Genomic DNA, 18,912 nt, shown 5'->3' with positions numbered 1-18,912 from the left:
AATGATCATCATATCAGGCGAGACCAAATTAGTTAATAAATTATCATTCCATCCAAATCCATTAGATAGTAAATGGTCAAGCCTTATATTCTCCCAATCCACATCTTTATTTATAAAAGTTGGCCACGCGCTAAGGGGGACAGGTTGGATCCAAGGATCATAGAAAGTATGAATACATTTGCCATTCTCAATAGATCAAATAAATCGATATCGAATACCATGTCCCATTTTGGTGATGGCCAACCAAATCGGAGAGTATTTAGGAGGCTTAGAATAAGAAACCCAGGATGACTAAAATTTATATTTAGTACCAACTAATCTGGCCCATAACGAAGAAGGATTAAAGATAACATAAGCTACAATTTTGCCTATCATGGTTTGCCTTCTAACTCTTAAAGATTGTAAGCCTAGGCCCCCCATAGATTCTGGAGAATATATATGATCCCAAGAAATCAAATGTAGCTGTCGCCAATGACCTTCATGTCCCCATAAGAAGTTATAAAAGTATTTTTCTAATTTAGTTAAAACAAATAAAGGCATAGGCACCACTGACACGGCATAAAGAGGAATAGAAGCTAAAATAGATTGTAAAAGGATTGCTCATCCGGTAAAGGATAGAGCCCTCCACTTCCAGCCAGCTATCTGCATTTGCATCCTTTCCACAAAAAAAGTAAAATTCGATGGATGATATCTTGTACCTGCTACCAGCACTCTCAAATATTTACAAGGGTCTGTCCAAGTAGAAATGTTGAACAGAGCTTTTATAGTAGATGCTGTAGATGGATTGAATAAGATTTGCGACTTAGCTAAGTTCATATGCTAATAAAAAAGAATACAGTATGTATCAATAATAGTTTTCAAGCACACCATATTCTGCAAAGAAGCCCTAGCAATCAACAAACAATCATCAGCAAATAAGATATGAGAAAATTGGAGTGATGAACCATAGGGTTTGAGCACACAAAGTAAGATCTGAATTGTGCATCAAATGTTCCTTGTGCTAAAAAGCTTGAGAGGTGTGGCTTAAGAATGGCTGATAAAGGGGAAGGCAAAGGGAGGGTTTCGGGTGGTCCTTCATCGGAGAAGTAGGGGAAGCAAGGGGTTTCCAACACTAATTGGCCATTCACTTAAGGGGCTTTCATTCGGAGTTCCGATGGGAGCCCTAATCACCAAGCTAAAGGATTTTTTTTTCCTCCAGAGGAGTTTTAATCAGTTATCAGAGTGGTACTTCAGTCCATCATGAAAAAGGTCCGTCATTTAGGGGAAGCAAGGCATCTTTGGTAGATCCAGACCGATTGTGGGCGAACATTATACAGGGTAGCCAGTAATTTAAGTGGGAGACTCCCCGTGCATTTCCAAAGGATATTGCTGCTTAAGAAGAGAGGTTCTCTCAAATAATTATGTTTACTAGGAGGTCGAGGGGGCATGTGCTCGATGGCAGAATACTTTCCTTGATAAATTTCTAGGGTGAGGATTTTCACTAGACTTAGTACAGAGGGAGCTTAGATCCAGATGGAATATCCAAGAGGACTTTCGTGTATCATCATAGGCTGAAGGGGGTCTTGGTGTTTTCCTTCCCTGATGAGGTTACTTGGACTAGGGTTATGGAGAAAGGGCCTTGGTCCTTAGTGGGGCAACTATTAGTGCTAGAACCTTGGAGGCCCAACTTTCAGTCTGGAGAAGAATCTTTTCAAAAGGTAGAGATCTCGCTCAGGTTGTCGGATTTGCCATTAGAACTGTGGATCAAGGATAGCATCTTGAAAATTGCTTTAAGGGTAGGTAGACCTCTGTTTCTGGGTGAATGGACAAATTCGATGGCTCATGTAGGTTTTGCTAGAGCTTGTGTTGAAATTGACATCAGGAAAGAGTTGTGTCCAGGTGCCAAAGTCTATGTGAAGGACATAACAAAATGGCAGGAATTCATCTATAAGGAGCTCCCATATGTTTGTTATGGGTGTGGTCGAATTGGGGTCCTCATGGAAGCATATAACTACGAAAGGATAAAAGAAGGTCGGCTCCTACTAGGGCCCTGGATCAGGATAGCTCATATTCTAGTGGGGGTACCTTCAACATATTTTACCAAAACAGTATTAGCATCTATATCTCAAGCCACTACAATCTCTGTGGCTGACCAGCAATCTCCATGGGTGGCACCCAAACGTGCAACTAAATTGGCCTCGCAGATGGGCTTGGTTTCTTCAGATCCCTCTTGCTTTATAACAGAATCAAGGTTTGCTCCTTTACTGTTCTCTAAATCTAACGCTCTAGATGATATACAGGCCATGGATTGTACATTTACTTTCAAATCTAAAGCTATTTCTTCAAATTGGAAGGATGTTAAGGAGAAGTGAAAGCATTTCCCTATCAAAGATAAGGCCTCCAGCTCTTTCGGTTCCCAATCTCCACAACAGAAGATCTTGGTGGTTGAAGATCACATGAATTTAACACAACCATTGTCTAAAGATACAGGGGTTGGGGATAAATCTACTCAACAAGGGTACACTACCTAGGAACTTGCTGTCTTTCCCAAGGAGGGTAAGCTATCTTCTGATCATTTATCTCTTTTTAACCATATTAAGCATGCAATTCAAGGTTCTTTGAAACAAGACAGCCAAGTGAGTTCTTCTGTGGGAGGGATGATTGATAAAGGTAAAGCTATAGCCAACAAGTCAATTGAGTTTGTAGATGGGGGATGGTAAACTCTAACTCCTAAGCTTATAAAGATCTTATCTTGAAATTGTAGAGGGACGGCAAAACCCTTTTTTGTTAACTATGTTAAGCTATTGATGCTTAAACATCATCCGGATGTGTGTTACTTTTTGGAGACACATATCTCGAAGGAGGCATTGCCTTATATGAGTCGGATCATGGATCTTGTTTGGTATGTCTATATGGTTTCTACGAATGGGTTCTCCAGAGATATTATAGTTGCTTGATATAAAAATTTGGATACTTTAGACTTTACCCATGTTGATAGGCAAATTATTTTTGTTTTAGTGTCCTGTCCTGATTTAGAGCCTTGGGTGCTGGGTATGTTGTACACAAGCACCTTGGGTATTCATTGTTGGGCTGTCTGGGAACAAGTCAAGGCTATTCAGGGCATTGGTCTGGACATAGTTTTCATTGGAGACTTTAATTATCTCCTCCGACCTGAAGATAAACGAGGAGGAAAATCATTTAGGGTATCTAGGGATGTTCGGGAGTTCAAAGCCTTCATAACTTAGATATGTTTGCTTGATTTGGCATTCAAGGGCCTTCTTTTACTTGATATAATAATTAAATGGGAGCTGCTCATATTTGGGAGCGGCTAGATCAAATTTTTGTATCACCAAATTGGTTAGTCAGATATTCAGAATCAATTGTGCTTCACCTTACACATTTTGCTTCAAATCATTATCTTTTGTTGCTTACTGCGAAGAGTCATCGTCCATATAGTCCTAGACTATTCAATTTTAAAAAGTTTTGATTGTCACATCTTGGGCTTCATGAGGTTGTTAAAAAAGGCTTGGGTGTGCTCTCTTAATTAATCTCTAAATATTCGTTTGTCTATTCTATTTTCAAAAGTCAAAAAGGCTCTTCGAAAATGGAACCACATGAATATTGGGAATATTTTTTGTAGAGAGGAAGAGCTTTATAAACAGATTCATGATCTTCAGATTCTTGAAGCAAATCAAGGGGCCCTTTCTTATGCTGGTCATAGTCGGTTGCTGAACCTGCTAAAATCCTGTAATCATAATCTTCATCTTTATGAGGTTTTTTGGTATCAGAAGTCTAGAATTATATGGCTAAAGTATAGTGATCCTAACACTGCTTTCTTTCATCGCTATACAATTTTAAAGTGCCGGACATATTACATAGAAGTCTTGTTAAATGAGCAAGGTCAGCATATCCTAGATGAAAATGATATAAGATAGCATATTCTCACTCATTTTCAACTTGGATGGCTAGCCTGCCCAATGGATGAGGCTAATATACATCCTCAATTTGGCCATTCTTTGCCTCTGTAGCAAAATGACTAGCTAATTAAACCCATAACTAATGAGAAGATTCTTAAAGCTAGTCATTATATTAATTTTGAAAAAGCCCCTGGGCTAGATGGTCTTCCAGTAATATTTTTTAAGAAATTTTGGTCCATAATTGGGCCTGATGTAATTCAGGCTGTTAAACATTTTTTCATCAGCCTATCATACCTAATGATTGGAAATAGACCTCCATTGTTTTGTTACCTAAAGTTTCAAACCCACGTTATGTTCATCAGTATCAACCTATTAGTATGTGTTATACTATCTATAAAGTGGTAATCAAAATTCTGATGAATAGGCTGCAACCCCTATTACTTTCCTTAGTGTCTCTTGGGCAGTGTGCATTCATTCCAAGAAGGGATATTGCTGAAAACATGTTGCTTGCTTAGAGGTTATGGATTCATTAGTTAAGGCTAAACCTTCTAAGTGCCTAATAACTTTGAAATTGAATATGGAAAAGGCTCATGACTGTGTTCAATGGCCATTTCTGTATAAGGTGTTACAACATTATAGTTTTCCTCATCAATCCATTCATTGGATCATGGCCTCTATTTGTGATCCTCAATTTGCTATTCTAATCAATAGTTCTCCTACAAATTGGTTTCAACCTTCATGTGGATTGCATCAGGGTTATCAGTTGTCTCCTTATATGTTCATTTTATATTATAAAGTTCTCTCTACACTGTTACACTATGCAGTGCAATTTAATTTACTTCAAAGGGTAGTATTTCTAGTTGTCCAATTAGTCCTCAATCTATTTTTGCAATAATAGGGTGACAATGGAAGGGACCGGATTGTATGACTGATTTTTTTTTTATGATATTAATTATTATATTTTTCAAAGCATAATATAATTCATGCAGTAACGGCAGAAAAAGATTGGAATACTTTGAAAATTATGCAATACTCGATCTAAGAAAATCAATCATTAGATACAAGCACTCATGATGGGACCGAGTTGCACCGGATATGGGCCAGGCGAGGTCCAAAATTAGAACAGGTCCTTAATAGACTATCATTTTATATTTATTTATAGTTAAATTTTTTATGCATGGCGCTCCAATGTCCTAATTGTCTTCACTCTACAACCTTGCTCTCTCCCTGTTCCAGCCCGGCCATCGTATCATAAAAGGGCCGGTTCATCGTCTCCGGCAAGAAGAAGGCCAGCATCCCAGCCACAAGCCCACACACCCCAAACACGGCAAACGGAATCCCGTCTCCAAACACCACCACCAGCGGTGCCAATATCGCACCCATCTGTCCTGCCTGCGTCGCACACCCCAGCGCTGCATTCCGCACCACCGTCGGAAACAACTCTGCTGTGTAGATAAACAGCAAGTTGTACGTCGCCGCCATCCCAAAAATTCCTACTGTTCCACACACCATCCTCACAATCTTCATCGCTCCAACGCCACCTACCAAGCTTCCGACGATGCAAAACACACCACTGAGCCACATAGTTCCAACACCCAATGGCTTCCTTCCGAGGTAGTCCAATAACACTGCTGTTAGCAGAAACGCCGGCATCTCGGCAACGGCATTGAGGAGGACACTGAGGTAGAGATTGGTCTTGAGGTTGACGACATTGAGGCTGAGGCCGTAGTACACAACGGAGCACAAGAAGTTGATGGCAACCGTTAGGAAGAGGCGAATTCGAGTCGTCGGCGAGCGGAGCACGTCGATGATGGTACCCGAAACAGCCTTTCCGACAAGGAGCTCATCACAGTCGTCGTTGTCATCGTAGTCATCATCAAGCTTAAGGGTTAAGCCATCGGGAAGGTGCCTGCCATTGCTGTTGGCGATCGCCCGCATGACATCCATCGCCTCGTTGATTCTGCGACGCACGAGGTACCACCGAGGGGATTCCGAGATAAATGGGACGACGGCGATGATGAAAAGGAAGGAGGGGAGGGACGTGACGATGTAGAGGGAGCGCCAGGATTGGAAGAGGTAGGCGATGCCGGAGAGGAGGGCGATGCCGCTGGAGAAGAAGTAGAATGTAGACATCCCTGCAGCTCCCCGCTTTGTTGGGCCGACCGGTTCGGTGGCAAGGACGAAGGCACAAAGGCCGACGCCGCCGGTGCTGAAGCCGGTAAGGAAGCGGAGGCCGGCATAGATCCAGTAGGTTGGAGACATGGAAGTTAGGAGGCCAAAGACGGTGTTCAGAATGCAGACGATGGTGAGGGATCCTTTCCTTCCGAGGAAGGAGTCTGATAGGTGGCCAAAGACACCGGCACCTGAAACAACAATGGAGATTATAAGCTCCACTGGCATGGATTTTAGGTGGAGGAAAAGATGGAGTATAAACTTTCAGCAAGAAATTTATAATTGCAGTTAACAGCAAATGTAAACATTGTATATAACTGTTTAAAAAAACTGTATGCAAGAACTAGTATCAGCATGTGCAATATAAATGAAGTGTACCCAAATCCTGTATAAGTGTGTGCAGGCTAAAAATTAAATAGTAATGTTCAAAGGATCGTATGTTAAAGTCTGATCACCTAGAAAATTGTTATCTTTTATATATATTAGTGACAACATTATTTTGTAAAATGAATGAAAGAATCACGCCACCTAAATATTCATTTCATGTTTAAAAAATGCAGTACTGTGCAATAGCCCACGTTGCTATCACGTAGGAAAGGGTTTCTGTTCCTTCTTTTTCTCTTTCCCTTGTTGTGAAGTGTTGGCACATAGGTAATCGGTCATGGAACAGAAACCCATATCCTGAAGTCTATCTAGGAACAGGATTTGAGCCCAAGCACTGATACAACTACTAAGAAACTTTACTGACTTTGTTACTTGATACCTGCTATCGTACAGAAGTTTTTGATGTTCGGTGGAAAAAAATTCAGGTAATACTAAAAAACACATAAGAGCGTAAAACTTTAAAAGGACAAAGCCAGAAAGACCAATCAAATGCAAAGACACATACAAAAACATAATGTAAGTTATATCTTGAACTTTCTTCTATCATTACTTTTCTTTTTGCTCCAATACGTTTTTATTTTTTGGTGGAAATTGCTCTAGTACTTTCTCTCATGCATCCAAGAACAGTGTTATAATTTTTCCAATATGGTAGCCTTCGCAATATTCAACTGGAATATATTAAAAAAATATATAATAAATTTCCCATTGAGGCGAAACTATAGTCTATACCACCTAGAGACTTATCACTAACAAAGTTTATAGAGAAAAGGACAGCCATCCTGCCTCATTTGAAGCAAACTTTAAGTACTTTCATCTAGATTTTATGGTTCTTCCCATTGTCAATAACAAACGAAGAACCTTTCATTTTCATAGGAAACGGTCTACTCTGGCTGCAGGATTTCTTACAAAATATTGCAGATTGCCGCATCATAAATCTTTGGAGAGCCTTTCGAAGTCTAAAAAATTGACCAGAGGCCTTCGATGCCTTTATCCAGTCCAAGATTCCATAGCTTTGTGTTAATATTAAGACATTCAGCTAAAGACGAGACAAGTAGTGGAGGCGTAACTCTGTAGCCCTCTCTGTCATTGGCAAACAAATGTCACACGTGACATCATAACATAAATTTTTATAATTTAGAATAAATTATAAAAAATTTTTAAAATTAAAAATAAAGTATACTTACACAATAGTTTAAAAAATCTATACTTATTTTTTTTTTTAGATTTATTGCTTTTCAATAGTTTCAAAAAATTAACTGAAAATTTATATTTTTTATATAAATATTTTTAAGATAATATTTAGATAAAAATAGTTTACTCGATTTCTTTTACGTATTGAAAAATGACTACGTAATCCAGCAGCAGATTTAGACATTGAGAAACAAATCCACTGCCCCAAATGCATCTCGATAAGCCTATTTCTCAACATCAAGAATTAATAGAAAAATGCCAATCAACTAAGAAAGCAAGTAATTTTTTATTTTTTAATTTTAGAGCGAGGAAGCGACATTATCCTCGATGATGCATGTCCATATACTTATTGTGGCACCATTCAAAGCCAGAATCGCTAGTTACCGGTAGACCTAAAATAAAACTTGAAATTTGACAAGGCTATGTTTTCTCCTCCGACTTCGCGTTTCCCAGAAGTAGTGCTTCAAGCTTACGTAAGACGGCAACATGTATGATTGGAAATAAGACCTACTCCAACCTCTCATCTTTCCTTCCACGATCTCCGGACGGTCATTTCACCGGGAAGCGAAATTTATCCCGCCCACCATTGGACCCTATTTCCCGAGCCGCAGATAGCGTTAGGCCCCACGCCAGACTTCTGGTAAGCTCCGCATGAAAACGGAATCCGCATGCGCCCATCCCGGCACTAAGAGAGAGGTTACTGTAGAAACGCAAAGAAATGCTTGTTCTATGCGGACGTCCAGATCGCTAGGGGACTGTTCCAAAATCCTAGCAGAGAAATACTCCAAAGTGAAGGAGGTAATAACGAGAGGAGGGGGGTTTCACTCACCGATCATACATCCAGCGAAGAATAAGGACTGGACGAGTCCAATCTTGTACTTGTCGCCACAAACCAGCCCCCACTCCACCACCGTCGAGGTGGCCGGACCTCCGGCCCACTCCCACTCGCCCGGGCCGAGAAGGCACGGGTCGGCCGGGCACGGCCTGTCGGAGCACCGCCAGGTCGGCTCCCGATCGGCGAAGATCATCACCATGGTGTGGAGGGCCTCCAGCGCCCACGCGGTGGAGGTCAGCAAGAAGTGCCGCAGCTGCCACCGCCCGAACTCGCCGGCGTGCAGCCGCAGCATCTCGTCGATCCCCATCCTCTCCTCCTCCTCGCCTCCGCCGCCGTTTCCGGTACGGAGGAGGGCCGCCTGGAGATCGGCTCCGGATTCCGAGTGGAAGCCGGGCTTCGCGGCCATCGGTTTGGATAGCACCGCCTCTTTCTCTCCTATATTTTGGAACTTCTCTCTCCTCTCTCTGATCCTTTCGTTTGCGAGGGCTTCATATACGGAGGGCGGTACATTGCTCCGCAGGAGTTTTTTTTGGTTAAAAAGCCCGCTTCGTCCGAGGGAATTTAAGTGGCAAAATATATGGGTTGGAGACTGTAGCGGGATCCGTTTCACTAATGCGGATCCCTTTTTACCCCAGGAATTTATGTAAAATTCTGTCGTTGGTTCCACGTTGTCGTTTTGATTCCTTCGCATCTTTGAATGTTTTCTGTCTAAATTCGTTTTCCTTTTTACAGCAAAAGTTGGGTAATAATTCCCGGATTAGAAACCAACGGTCATGATTGTCTGATTCCACAGCCACGCGGTTCACTTAGTGTAAGCAATAATGTCCTCTTTTTTTTTTTTCTTTTTTCTTTTTTTTTTTTGTGTGTGGTTGGGGTCTTTTCGTTTCATTCATTTTAAAGTGTTTTTGTTTATTCTATTATTATTATTTTAACATAATAGCTTCGGGGAGCTGGCATGTTGCCTTGTAAGGTTTAAGGTTTTGAGTGGACGGCTGAGATCACATCTCATATGGGGTTGTTGAGGGCGTGGAGATATTATAGTTTTAAAATTGTCTGCGGGTATAGAGGACCGAGATTGGAAAGGGGATATCCGCATAAGGTTGCCGTCTTGGTGTTTTTTTTTCAAAATACTTTTTAAATTTATGTGTATTTTGTGATATTGCCTCGTTGTTTCTTTGTTCAAATCCTTCCCAATTTATGCCTTTATCTCTTTTGTTAGCATCATTTCTTCTTTCATAATATATTAGATTTAGATATTAACAAAAATTTAAATTTAATAACAAAAGCTTTCTAATTTATTTCTAATCAAGGAAGATTTGAAATGAAGAATTGATGTATTAGTTGAAATAATAATTAGTGACTTAAAAAATCACCCCTTCCCTCCAAAATCTCCTTTGGGGCATGCTAATTAGAATAAAAATAAAAAAATATAATGTAAATAAAGTTTGGCATATCTTGGTAGGGTTGCGGGAAGATGGAGCTCCGTTAAGTTTATTAAATAATTATTTGAATAATATTATTTATTTATTATTTATTTTTTTTGAAAAATACATACTTGTTTGTTCTGGTTTAAGTTTTTTTTTATATTTTTTATTGATTTTTGTAACCTTATAAATAAAGTGGAAAGGTGACGTCTAATGTGGAATAACTATTTTAAGATTCGAAGCCATCTATTTAATTTCAATCATCGATTGTACTTGATTAAAATTTTAATTAAGTGTATACACAATTTACATATTTAGATATCTACTTGATCATCTGAATTTATCATCAATTATTTATATAAAATATATATTTTTGTAGGTCAAAATCTTTCATTTTTTGAGACAATTATAATTATGTGAGTTTTGCCTCCACCTCTCATAGTAGTTGGAATCCATTTGATATTATTTTTTTAATCTCTAAAAATAGAGTCACAAATTAAAAAATAGTAAATATATTTGATGCTATTATTTTTTATTTTATCATTTTTAAAAAATAATAAATTCTTATTTTTATTATTAAAAAAATAAATTCATACCTTTTATCATTATTATAAATACTATCCTTGCTATCGTTGCCAATTATTTTCTTGCTATCTCCACTATAATTATTTGAGTGCTATTAGCATAAAATTATCGGCACTTCTGATATCAAACTAATTTATATGTTAAAATTTAAAATTAAAATAAAAATAATTTTTTTATTTTTTTAAATAAAAATGATGTGATTTTTATATATGAAAAATTTAAATAAAAAAATATGCATTGTCTTGGACGTTACTATTTGCTATTTACTATGTTCGCCTCCACCGCTACCTCCATTTCATAAATGAAAATAGAAATAAAATAAGATGGATACGGGCCGGCACCTTACTCTAATATTTACCACCAAATTATTTGTAAAAAAGTTATACACGTCACACTCCAGCAAGCGAAACCTAATAAAACCCTCGAGAGCTGATTCTCCACTCTTCCCCTGCTGTCTTCAACGGCTTTCGCTCTCTCGCCGCTAGGGCTCCGGCGATTGGGAGATCTCCGTCTCGATCTCCACCGGCGTCCCCCTCGCGAGATCCCCGTTTCCTCCATCGATCAGATCTTGGCCTGCTGGCTTGGTAGCGGGCTTGATCACCAGCTTCCCGTCGGAGAAGAGCTCGTCGGCGGGCGATCGAGGTCGCGCTTCTCTACTCTGTTAATTCTAAACGACTTTTTGGCGAATTTTCCTTTCGGATTTACTCAATTTCGTTCTAAATTGAGTTCTTCTTGTAGTTCTCTCTTTCTCTCTTTTTCGGGGTGATTTCTTGGTGCGTTTAATTCCATGTATGTTTGCTCCTTTCGCTTGCATTCTCTCCCTGTTCTGTCTGTTTCTCTCGTCCTAAGAAATGCTCTGTTAATCAGAGCTTCTTATTCCACTTCTCACCAAAGAGTGTGGGTTGGGGGTTTTTTCTGTTCTTGCTCTATTTGGGCGCTGCTATTGGAGCATTGGGATCTTTATGTGTTTTGGTAGTTCTAATCCCTGGTGATTCGCCCGTCGTTTTGAATCAATCGGAGATTCTGTCCTTCTCCTTCTCTCTCTCCCTCGCCCCAGTTTTTTTGTTTCTGTTTTTTACGCTTTGGAGTTACAGTTGATGTTATTTGGAGGATATTTCTTTGCGAGCTTTTCTATTGATTGATGATGGATTACTTTTTGCCTTCGCTTCTATTCCGCCTTTTAAGCAAAATTGAACAATAATTATTTCTAACTGTTTTTTGCTTGTGTTATGCTTTGTTTTCGTAATTTTTTTTATACTATAGTGACATACCACGGTCACTACTGTAATCATAGTGGAAAGTGGTAACGTACTAGTGTTACTGCTATGATCAGAGTGGTAACATCATGTATAATCAATATTATTTCTTTATGCTGCTAAGACATTGGTGGCTTTATATGCTTGTCTTCCATGATTTTAGATTGAAAAAATAAAATTGTGATGGTCTTTGAGTATCGTGTCCTAAGTAGAAATCATGCAATAATATTAGCATTGTATCTTTGGATCATGTTATATAGATAGTTTATGGAGTAGTGAGAATAATGCAAGGTTTAATTAATGATTGCAATATATATAAGTTATTCTGTAAATTTTGTACTTTTTTTTTGGGTCCAGGCAATCGCTTGTATCACCTAGGCTATACGTGGGTCCATCGCCTGGGCTTGCCAAGGCTTTTTGACAACTTTGGATAGTTCTCACTTGGTGCTTTCAGAATACAGAAGCTATTTGAAACTGTATATAACAATATCGGCATTCCCATTATGTGATTGGATGGTTGCTTGTTTTGTAGGTTTATTGGCACTTAGTGCTTGAATTAGGAAAGGGTGTATGACTTATGCTCAGTTATCCTAGGCATTCTAGTTAAATTTCATGTAACTGGTTTATGGAACACCTACTTGCTAGATAGCTCCAACCATGACCTTCCAGCCTTTTCCCAGCTATTTGGGGTTGGCTTGATAGAACATCTATTTGCATGGTAAGATTGGATTTTTTTTTTTTGATTGTGCAAGGTAAGTTTCTCATGGAGTCACCATGTGTTTCATTTATGGAAGCATGGAAATGATATCTGACCTCTCTCTCTCATATTTGCTATTGTTCTTGCACTATTAAATATCAGCTTATAATGTGGTCTAGATTTTGCTTGTTCTTGCTCTCATTAAGATCAGTGATATTGTAAAATTATAATTTACATGGTCTTCACCTTCTAAAATTATAATTTTCTTTTTAAAGAATAATTCATAGCATTGATAAAATGTACCGTCTAGACTTGTCACATAGCTCTCTGCTCTCTTAAGAGCATGCTGCCTGGGTTTGTATTTGAGATTGCTATTACTTGGAATATCTAACTGAAGGTGTTGCAAAGTATGCATAATTGTATGTGTGTGAAATTGTACTTTCTTTACCACTTTTGAAGCTCAGTCATTTCTGTACTTTATCAGATGGATATACGTGTCCAATGTGATTTTGGAAATGTTTAATGTCCATCTATATCAGAAGGTATCTAATTCCTGATCCATAGAGAAAGCAATGGATGTTGGAATTACAGCTAATAAAATTCATAAGTTGTTCTTCTCATAAGATAGAGTTAAACCTAAAATTTACTATTTGTTATCATTTATCACTGAGTTAAAGAAGCTATTGTTGATTGTTCAGATGGATATAACCTGATTTTTTTTTTTTTTGCTAGTTGTGCAAAAGATCTGAGCCCCTTCCATATCTGACTCAATGTATTTACATAGAAACAGCATAAAATATCTCTGTATGATATGCAATCTGAAACCACCTAATTTTGCTTTATGTTGACCCTGACATGCCAATGACATCAACGTGTTTGCAGTCTTTGTCAATCTGCTTGTTTTAGTTTTAATGTACAAATGTTTTGGTATTGTGTAGGAAAATGGTAGACTGCATGATCATCAGTAATAAATTTTTTAATTCAATTTGCATCATATTTAAAATCTTAGTCTGCTGAAAGGTCAATACTGCACATACAGGTTACTGGTAGTTAGTGAAAAATCTGCCAGCTGCTTTTCAAGGACCTGAGAGTCAAGGAACTGTATAGAGAGCACCAGCATCTTTGGAGCACAAGCTTGCAGAAAAGAGATTTTTGGAGCAAGAGCTTGCTGAAGGGAAAAAAAATTTAAGGTTCAACACCCATTTCTACTTTACTATGATTAAATCTTGATGCTGTATGTCTTTACTTATTGATGCAAGTCTAGTTTATACACATTAGTTAAATTTGTATCCTTTTTCAGTTAATGAGCCTTTAACAAGCTACATAAGGTTACATGTTTGTCACATTGCATTACTCAGTTAGGTGGAACACATTGGGATTTGATGCATGCATGGACACACACTTCATACCTATGTGTGTGTGAGTGCACATGCACATATATACTTGTTGTTGTTTTAAGTTTTTAGTTTGTACTGATGATGTCATTTATATCCATCATCTTACTATGAAGAAGAAAAGGTTATATGTACTCGAGACCACTACAAATTACAAGGTCTTGTTTATTCTTTGTTGTTATGTACTATTAGACGTGAAGATCCTAAACTTGTCTGATTAATGTTTTATTACCCATTTGTTGACTTTGGCTGATTTTGCTAACCAGGTGACTGATAAGCACCAAATTGGATGTCTTTGTTAGGGAGAGGAATTAAAGGACAAATATCATAGACCTAAAAAAATATAATGAACCAGTTGGTTGTTCGGTTCTGACAGCATATGAATAAGACAGCGGGTACAATACTATAGTAACTTAAGCCAGTCTAGGAGGACTCCATGAATTCTTCATGCTGGTTATGTCAGACAATGTGATAAAAGGGCACATTTTCCACACCTCAGAGCTTTCATTTTTGTTAACATGCTTTTCCTTTCACCCTGAGCATGATTTGGACTCTGCTGATAATAACAAGGTAAAATTATCCCAGTGAAAGATGATGAAAGCAATTTAGAATGAATGTACGCTTTCTGGAAACTCAATTTGTTCAAAGGGATCTACTTACTCTGATTACTACTGAGTAGTTAGTTGCTGAGATACCTTCTCATATACTCACTTTCCACGAAAGCTTAGTTTATCTTTTGCATGTTATTTCTCTTCTTGCTTAAAGAGCTATTCAAGAACTAGGAAGCATAGATATCGGTACGCGGTATGGGTACTTTATGGTACAGATACGCTGATACGACAAAAATTAAAAAAGCCATGATACGGATATGACTAGATATTTTATATTTTTATTAATATTTAAATATATATAATATTTCAATATTAATAAAAATATATGAAAAAAATTGAATCATATATATAATATTCGAATATTAATAAAATTAAATTCTCAAATCTCAACTAAATTTATAAGTATCATCATAAAAAACAAACAAACACTTACAATTAACGGAAAAAAAAACTAGCAATCTAGATAAGTAGAAGAAATCAAAATAGTAAGTCTTGATAATCAAGTGATAATAATTTTAGCTGCTTCATTCTCTGCATCATCAGCAAAAAGCTTCTTCTCCACATTTGATTCATCAAGGGACAAACTTGCAATCTCAAGAATGCAGAGATAGAAGTACCGATGTTGTACCGAAAATGTATCCGCATCGAAAACGTACCCAATGCTGGTACATACCTGAAATAGGAGTACCCATGCTTCATAGTTCAAGAATGAATATATGACCTATTATTGAAATGTGCATGCTAAACAATAATAAAAATTAACATTTTGGATGCTTTCTAATGTAGGACTGTATATACATACATACATGATTATCTGTTACATTTTTTTAAAATAGTCCATTTTGACTTAATAACAAATTTTGACTCAAGGAACACACACACAGAGAGAAAGAAAGAGAGAGTGGGGGGGGGGGAGAGAGAGAGAGATCTTAAGTAAATTCTACTCTTTCTTTTCTTGTTCACTTCTAAGCAAACACAAGGATTGAGGAGCTGGTATTGATGGGTGTGCTGATCATGCCATGCTAAAACAAAGTAAAAACTTGTCAAACAATGGCTTCATGCTGAGTGGTATTGAGCCATATTGACTCTTATTGAACTGGCATGGATTAATCCAAAGTTGGCATGGGTCAATTCTTTGCAAATTGCTGCACACATGCATGCCCAGTATTGGCACTGTGTTAGGATGGCACCGCATTGTCAGCACTTAAATTGTTGAAACAAACATTACTTCTATTGAACAGGTTTATGAGGTTACAAAATTTCTGATGTATAACCATATTTGCCGCACCATCCTTCACATAAAAACATCTAAACATGCATAAACCATAAGCTTATCCTAAAACCCAGTTTGTTCTTGTATATATTGGACTAAAGCTAAGGTTTGACCATATTTCTAGATGTGGACAATGGCTTTAAATCCCTTAAATCCCATTCTTTGGCAGGCCTTAGAAGGCTTTAATTTAGTCTCCTCAAATTCCTTCCACAATTATTTCCCTTCTACATAGGTTTCCAGCTAAACCAGATATCTGATCTCTTAACTAGACCAAACAGCAAATTGCATCTCTTGAGTTTCTTCCTTCTGGTTTCTTGATAGCTAATTAATCATAGTTTCCAACATCATAACCAAAGCAACTTGCTTTTTTTGGTTCCCTTTTTCTCTTTCCCATACACCTAGAGACTTATTCCTGCAAACCAATGTATGAGATGGGAAAATTCTAATTGATGACATCTCCCACATAGTCCTCTTTTACATGAACATTTTGAGCGTTCATAACAATAAATTCACTCTTTTAAGCCTTAAAATCTTATTTTCATCTTCTCCTCTGTAATTTGGACTAAAGATCCGACTTGATCATCTTTATAGATTTTGATTATACCTCAAATCCACAAGTGCATATTCGCAGTGGTTCATGTGACAAATTTATTTTACTCGTACCATAGGCATGGAGATGAATATGAGATTTGGATACAACACGAAACAGATATGCCGAGCTGGCAAATCCTGAAAACATATGATATGATACACTAGCATACAACAATAACTAAAGAATTATTTTTTATGTGTCAAAAAAAAATCAAAAATTATAACAGAATCTATAGCTTAGCCAGAGCAGCAACATTGAAGAGTATAGAAAACCTACTCCTATGATGTTGCAACAACCGTAGCCTTCTAGGATAATACAACCAATCTTAGGGACCCAAGAGGAAGGATAGCGGGGAGGGCGAGAGAAGATAATTAGAAGAGAACAATGCTCGAGGCTTTAAGAACAGTAAAGCAAAGCAGTGAAACCTCCCACCAAGAACTGTAGGGAAGAGGGGAGAGAAGGCTGGGTCTCAGTAAAACTTGAGCAAGGGAGCAAAGAACAAAGGAGAAAGATAAGCAAAGGAGGAGGGACAGAGTAGGAAGAGATCCGGTAAACAGATCCACCCTTTTAACCTCTCTTTGACCAACTTGTAATTGTTTTTCTTTTCTATAACTGAATTTTATTTTTTTACTTCTAATTAGCATCTCTTGCATGCCAAACATTTCCCACTCTCAATTGAATCTTAGTCGAGCCCAAGATGATGTCTGAATCATGGCCAACTGTATAATTTGATGCACTATCAAGAGTACAATAAGAAAGCCATCAAAAAAATTGACCATCCTTTGTCTCATTCGAGTATATCCAATATTTAGAGAATGAGGAAACATGATGAGACATAACAAGAAAAGCATATATCTCTCCTCCTAGTTCTCATTACAACTGGAGTAAGGACCATCAAATTTATGAGGGGAAAATTCTGCTATCCTGGTCCTGAAGACAGATATTAATGGCACATAGGAAGTTTATATTGAGGGCTGAATTTGTCTTCTGTAATTTTGCCATTTTCCATTTTGTTGCTTTTTGTTTGGGTGGGGGGGTGGGGGGGCGGATGTTGTTTTGAATTCAATCAAAGATTTATTTCTTCATTTTTTAATGATCGCAGAAGAATAGGACACACAATTGCATCAGGTGCCTTTTCCATAAAGAGCACCTCCCAGCATTATTTGTCCATGTAATACCATGAATTCTTTAGCAAATGATTCTTCACCCGTGTACTCAATCTTTTCAAGTCAGTAATTCAAACTTCGAATACCTTTCCCATTGCTTTCTTATGTTTTACCTTATTGAGTATGGCATTGCCGATATTCTTCACAACTTGGATTTTGATTCTGAAGATTAATGTTTGGGATATTCTGTTAGATTCAAAAGGCTAGTCATGGCGGACTCTTTTACCATCCAGATAAGCTCCAATTTAGTCAACCGACTGTCTGGCGATGAAAATAATATAAAGAAGAAAACCAAGAAACCCAAGGCAAAAGTTGCACGGGAACCTCATCAACCCAAGGTGAAGCCAACTCCCAACACACCAACCAGCAGTTCCGGTGGGGCATGGCCACTCCAGCCCCCTATGTTCTTACCAGTAGCCCCTCCGCCCCCACCTGCAATTGCAGAGCTGGAAGCAATACGATCTGTACTGCAGGAGAGTGAAAGAGTTGTGGAGAAGCTGGAGAAACAGGAGTCTAGCATGCTTCAGGAGCTCAATCAGAGAGCAAAAGAACTCCGGAACAAAGAATTCAAGCTGCCCTACCAGAATCCCATACCATGTACAGCCGAGAGAGAGGCTTGCCTTCAATGTTACAAGGAACATGCTAAGGATCCGCTGAAATGTGCACAAGTGGTGAAAAATTTTGCTGATTGTGCTCGGCAGGCAAGGCAGCAGGTCAGTTGAACAATCAATAGAACTCACATTGGAACAAAGTAGGAGCCATACAAAACCTGTTTCTGCTGGATGTGTTTTGAGATTCAATAATCAGAGCTTGATGGAACATGCTATCATTTTTCAGAAACTATTCAACTTCTGCTTTTTCTCTTACCATTCAGTTTTGTTATTCTATGATCATTAACGTGCATGAGTATTAGAGGTGCAGGATTTCAACCTTACGTTTCACACCTTTCAAATTAATTTTATTATGTGCATGCTGAAACCTTATGGCAATACACTAGCTATATGCTTCTCCGGGTTCATGCATGAAGGTGCCATCACATTTGTATTCAGGCTTCTCTATATTTTCTTGAAGAAACCAGTTTTTAGCGCAACACCGCTTGAGCTAATGCTTGTATCTTATTCAGGAAAAAATTGGTGGATGTTGAACATGTTTATTAGAAATATAGGTGTCCTTGGTCGTTATGGTTCTCTCAAATCCTTGAAGTTTGTTGCTGGTAATCAAATGCGAGCATAGATGGCTGCCATGTCCGTGACCTCATTGAATATTTTAAGTTTTTGAGAACGAACATTAAGACCCCTGCTCGGTGGTGATGGTAACTTCTGTTGCAATTTCACATGGCTTTTATTTGGGGTGGTGCACGGTTTGGTTTGAAAATATTTTTAAACCAAATCAATAAATTATGATTTATTAATTTTATAAATCAAGATAAATTATTT

The 18,912-nt window shown here is 38.0% G+C and overlaps 2 protein-coding genes across 5 annotated transcripts; one reads left to right on the top strand and one right to left on the bottom strand.

Moving 5' to 3' along the window:
- Positions 1-4,907: 4,907 nt before the first annotated feature.
- LOC105052665 (organic cation/carnitine transporter 4) lies at positions 4,908-8,958 on the bottom strand. Its single transcript, XM_010933566.4, has 2 exons — positions 8,473-8,958; positions 4,908-6,259 (listed from the first exon to the last, which is right to left on the bottom strand). The coding sequence occupies exons 1-2, from the start codon at positions 8,882-8,884 to the stop codon at positions 5,100-5,102; spliced, it is 1,572 nt and encodes a 523-aa protein (XP_010931868.1). The 5' UTR covers positions 8,885-8,958; the 3' UTR covers positions 4,908-5,099.
- Positions 8,959-10,919: 1,961 nt separating this feature from the next.
- Positions 10,920-18,345, top strand: LOC105052664 (uncharacterized). 4 transcript variants are annotated; one of them, XM_029266864.2, is made up of 4 exons: positions 10,920-11,129; positions 13,480-13,630; positions 17,413-17,538; positions 17,670-18,345. In XM_029266864.2, the coding sequence occupies exon 4, from the start codon at positions 17,686-17,688 to the stop codon at positions 18,196-18,198; it is 513 nt and encodes a 170-aa protein (XP_029122697.1). In that variant the 5' UTR covers positions 10,920-11,129; positions 13,480-13,630; positions 17,413-17,538; positions 17,670-17,685; the 3' UTR covers positions 18,199-18,345. The 4 variants fall into 4 exon arrangements, with proteins under 4 accessions (XP_029122697.1, XP_010931866.1, XP_029122696.1 ...); XM_010933564.3 differs by lacking the exon at positions 17,413-17,538; XM_029266863.2 differs by lacking the exon at positions 17,413-17,538 and having other exon boundaries at positions 13,450-13,630.
- The last annotated feature ends 567 nt before the right edge of the window (positions 18,346-18,912 follow it).

This window comes from Elaeis guineensis, chromosome 10, assembly GCF_000442705.2.
Source record: "Elaeis guineensis isolate ETL-2024a chromosome 10, EG11, whole genome shotgun sequence".
Classification (NCBI taxonomy): domain Eukaryota; kingdom Viridiplantae; phylum Streptophyta; class Magnoliopsida; order Arecales; family Arecaceae; genus Elaeis; species Elaeis guineensis.
This window is presented reverse-complemented; position numbering and strand designations above follow the sequence as displayed.

Bases quoted from the DNA above. Each gene is read 5' to 3' on its own strand.
- LOC105052665 (XM_010933566.4), bottom strand. From the start codon at position 8,884: ATGGCCGCGAAGCCCGGCTTCCACTCGGAATCCGGAGCCGATCTCCAG. The intron at 6,260-8,472 runs GTGAGTGAAACC...TTGTTGTTTCAG, and splicing joins CTTCGCTGGATGTATGATCG to GTGCCGGTGTCTTTGGCCAC.
- LOC105052664 (XM_010933564.3), top strand. From the start codon at position 17,686: ATGGCGGACTCTTTTACCATCCAGATAAGCTCCAATTTAGTCAACCGA.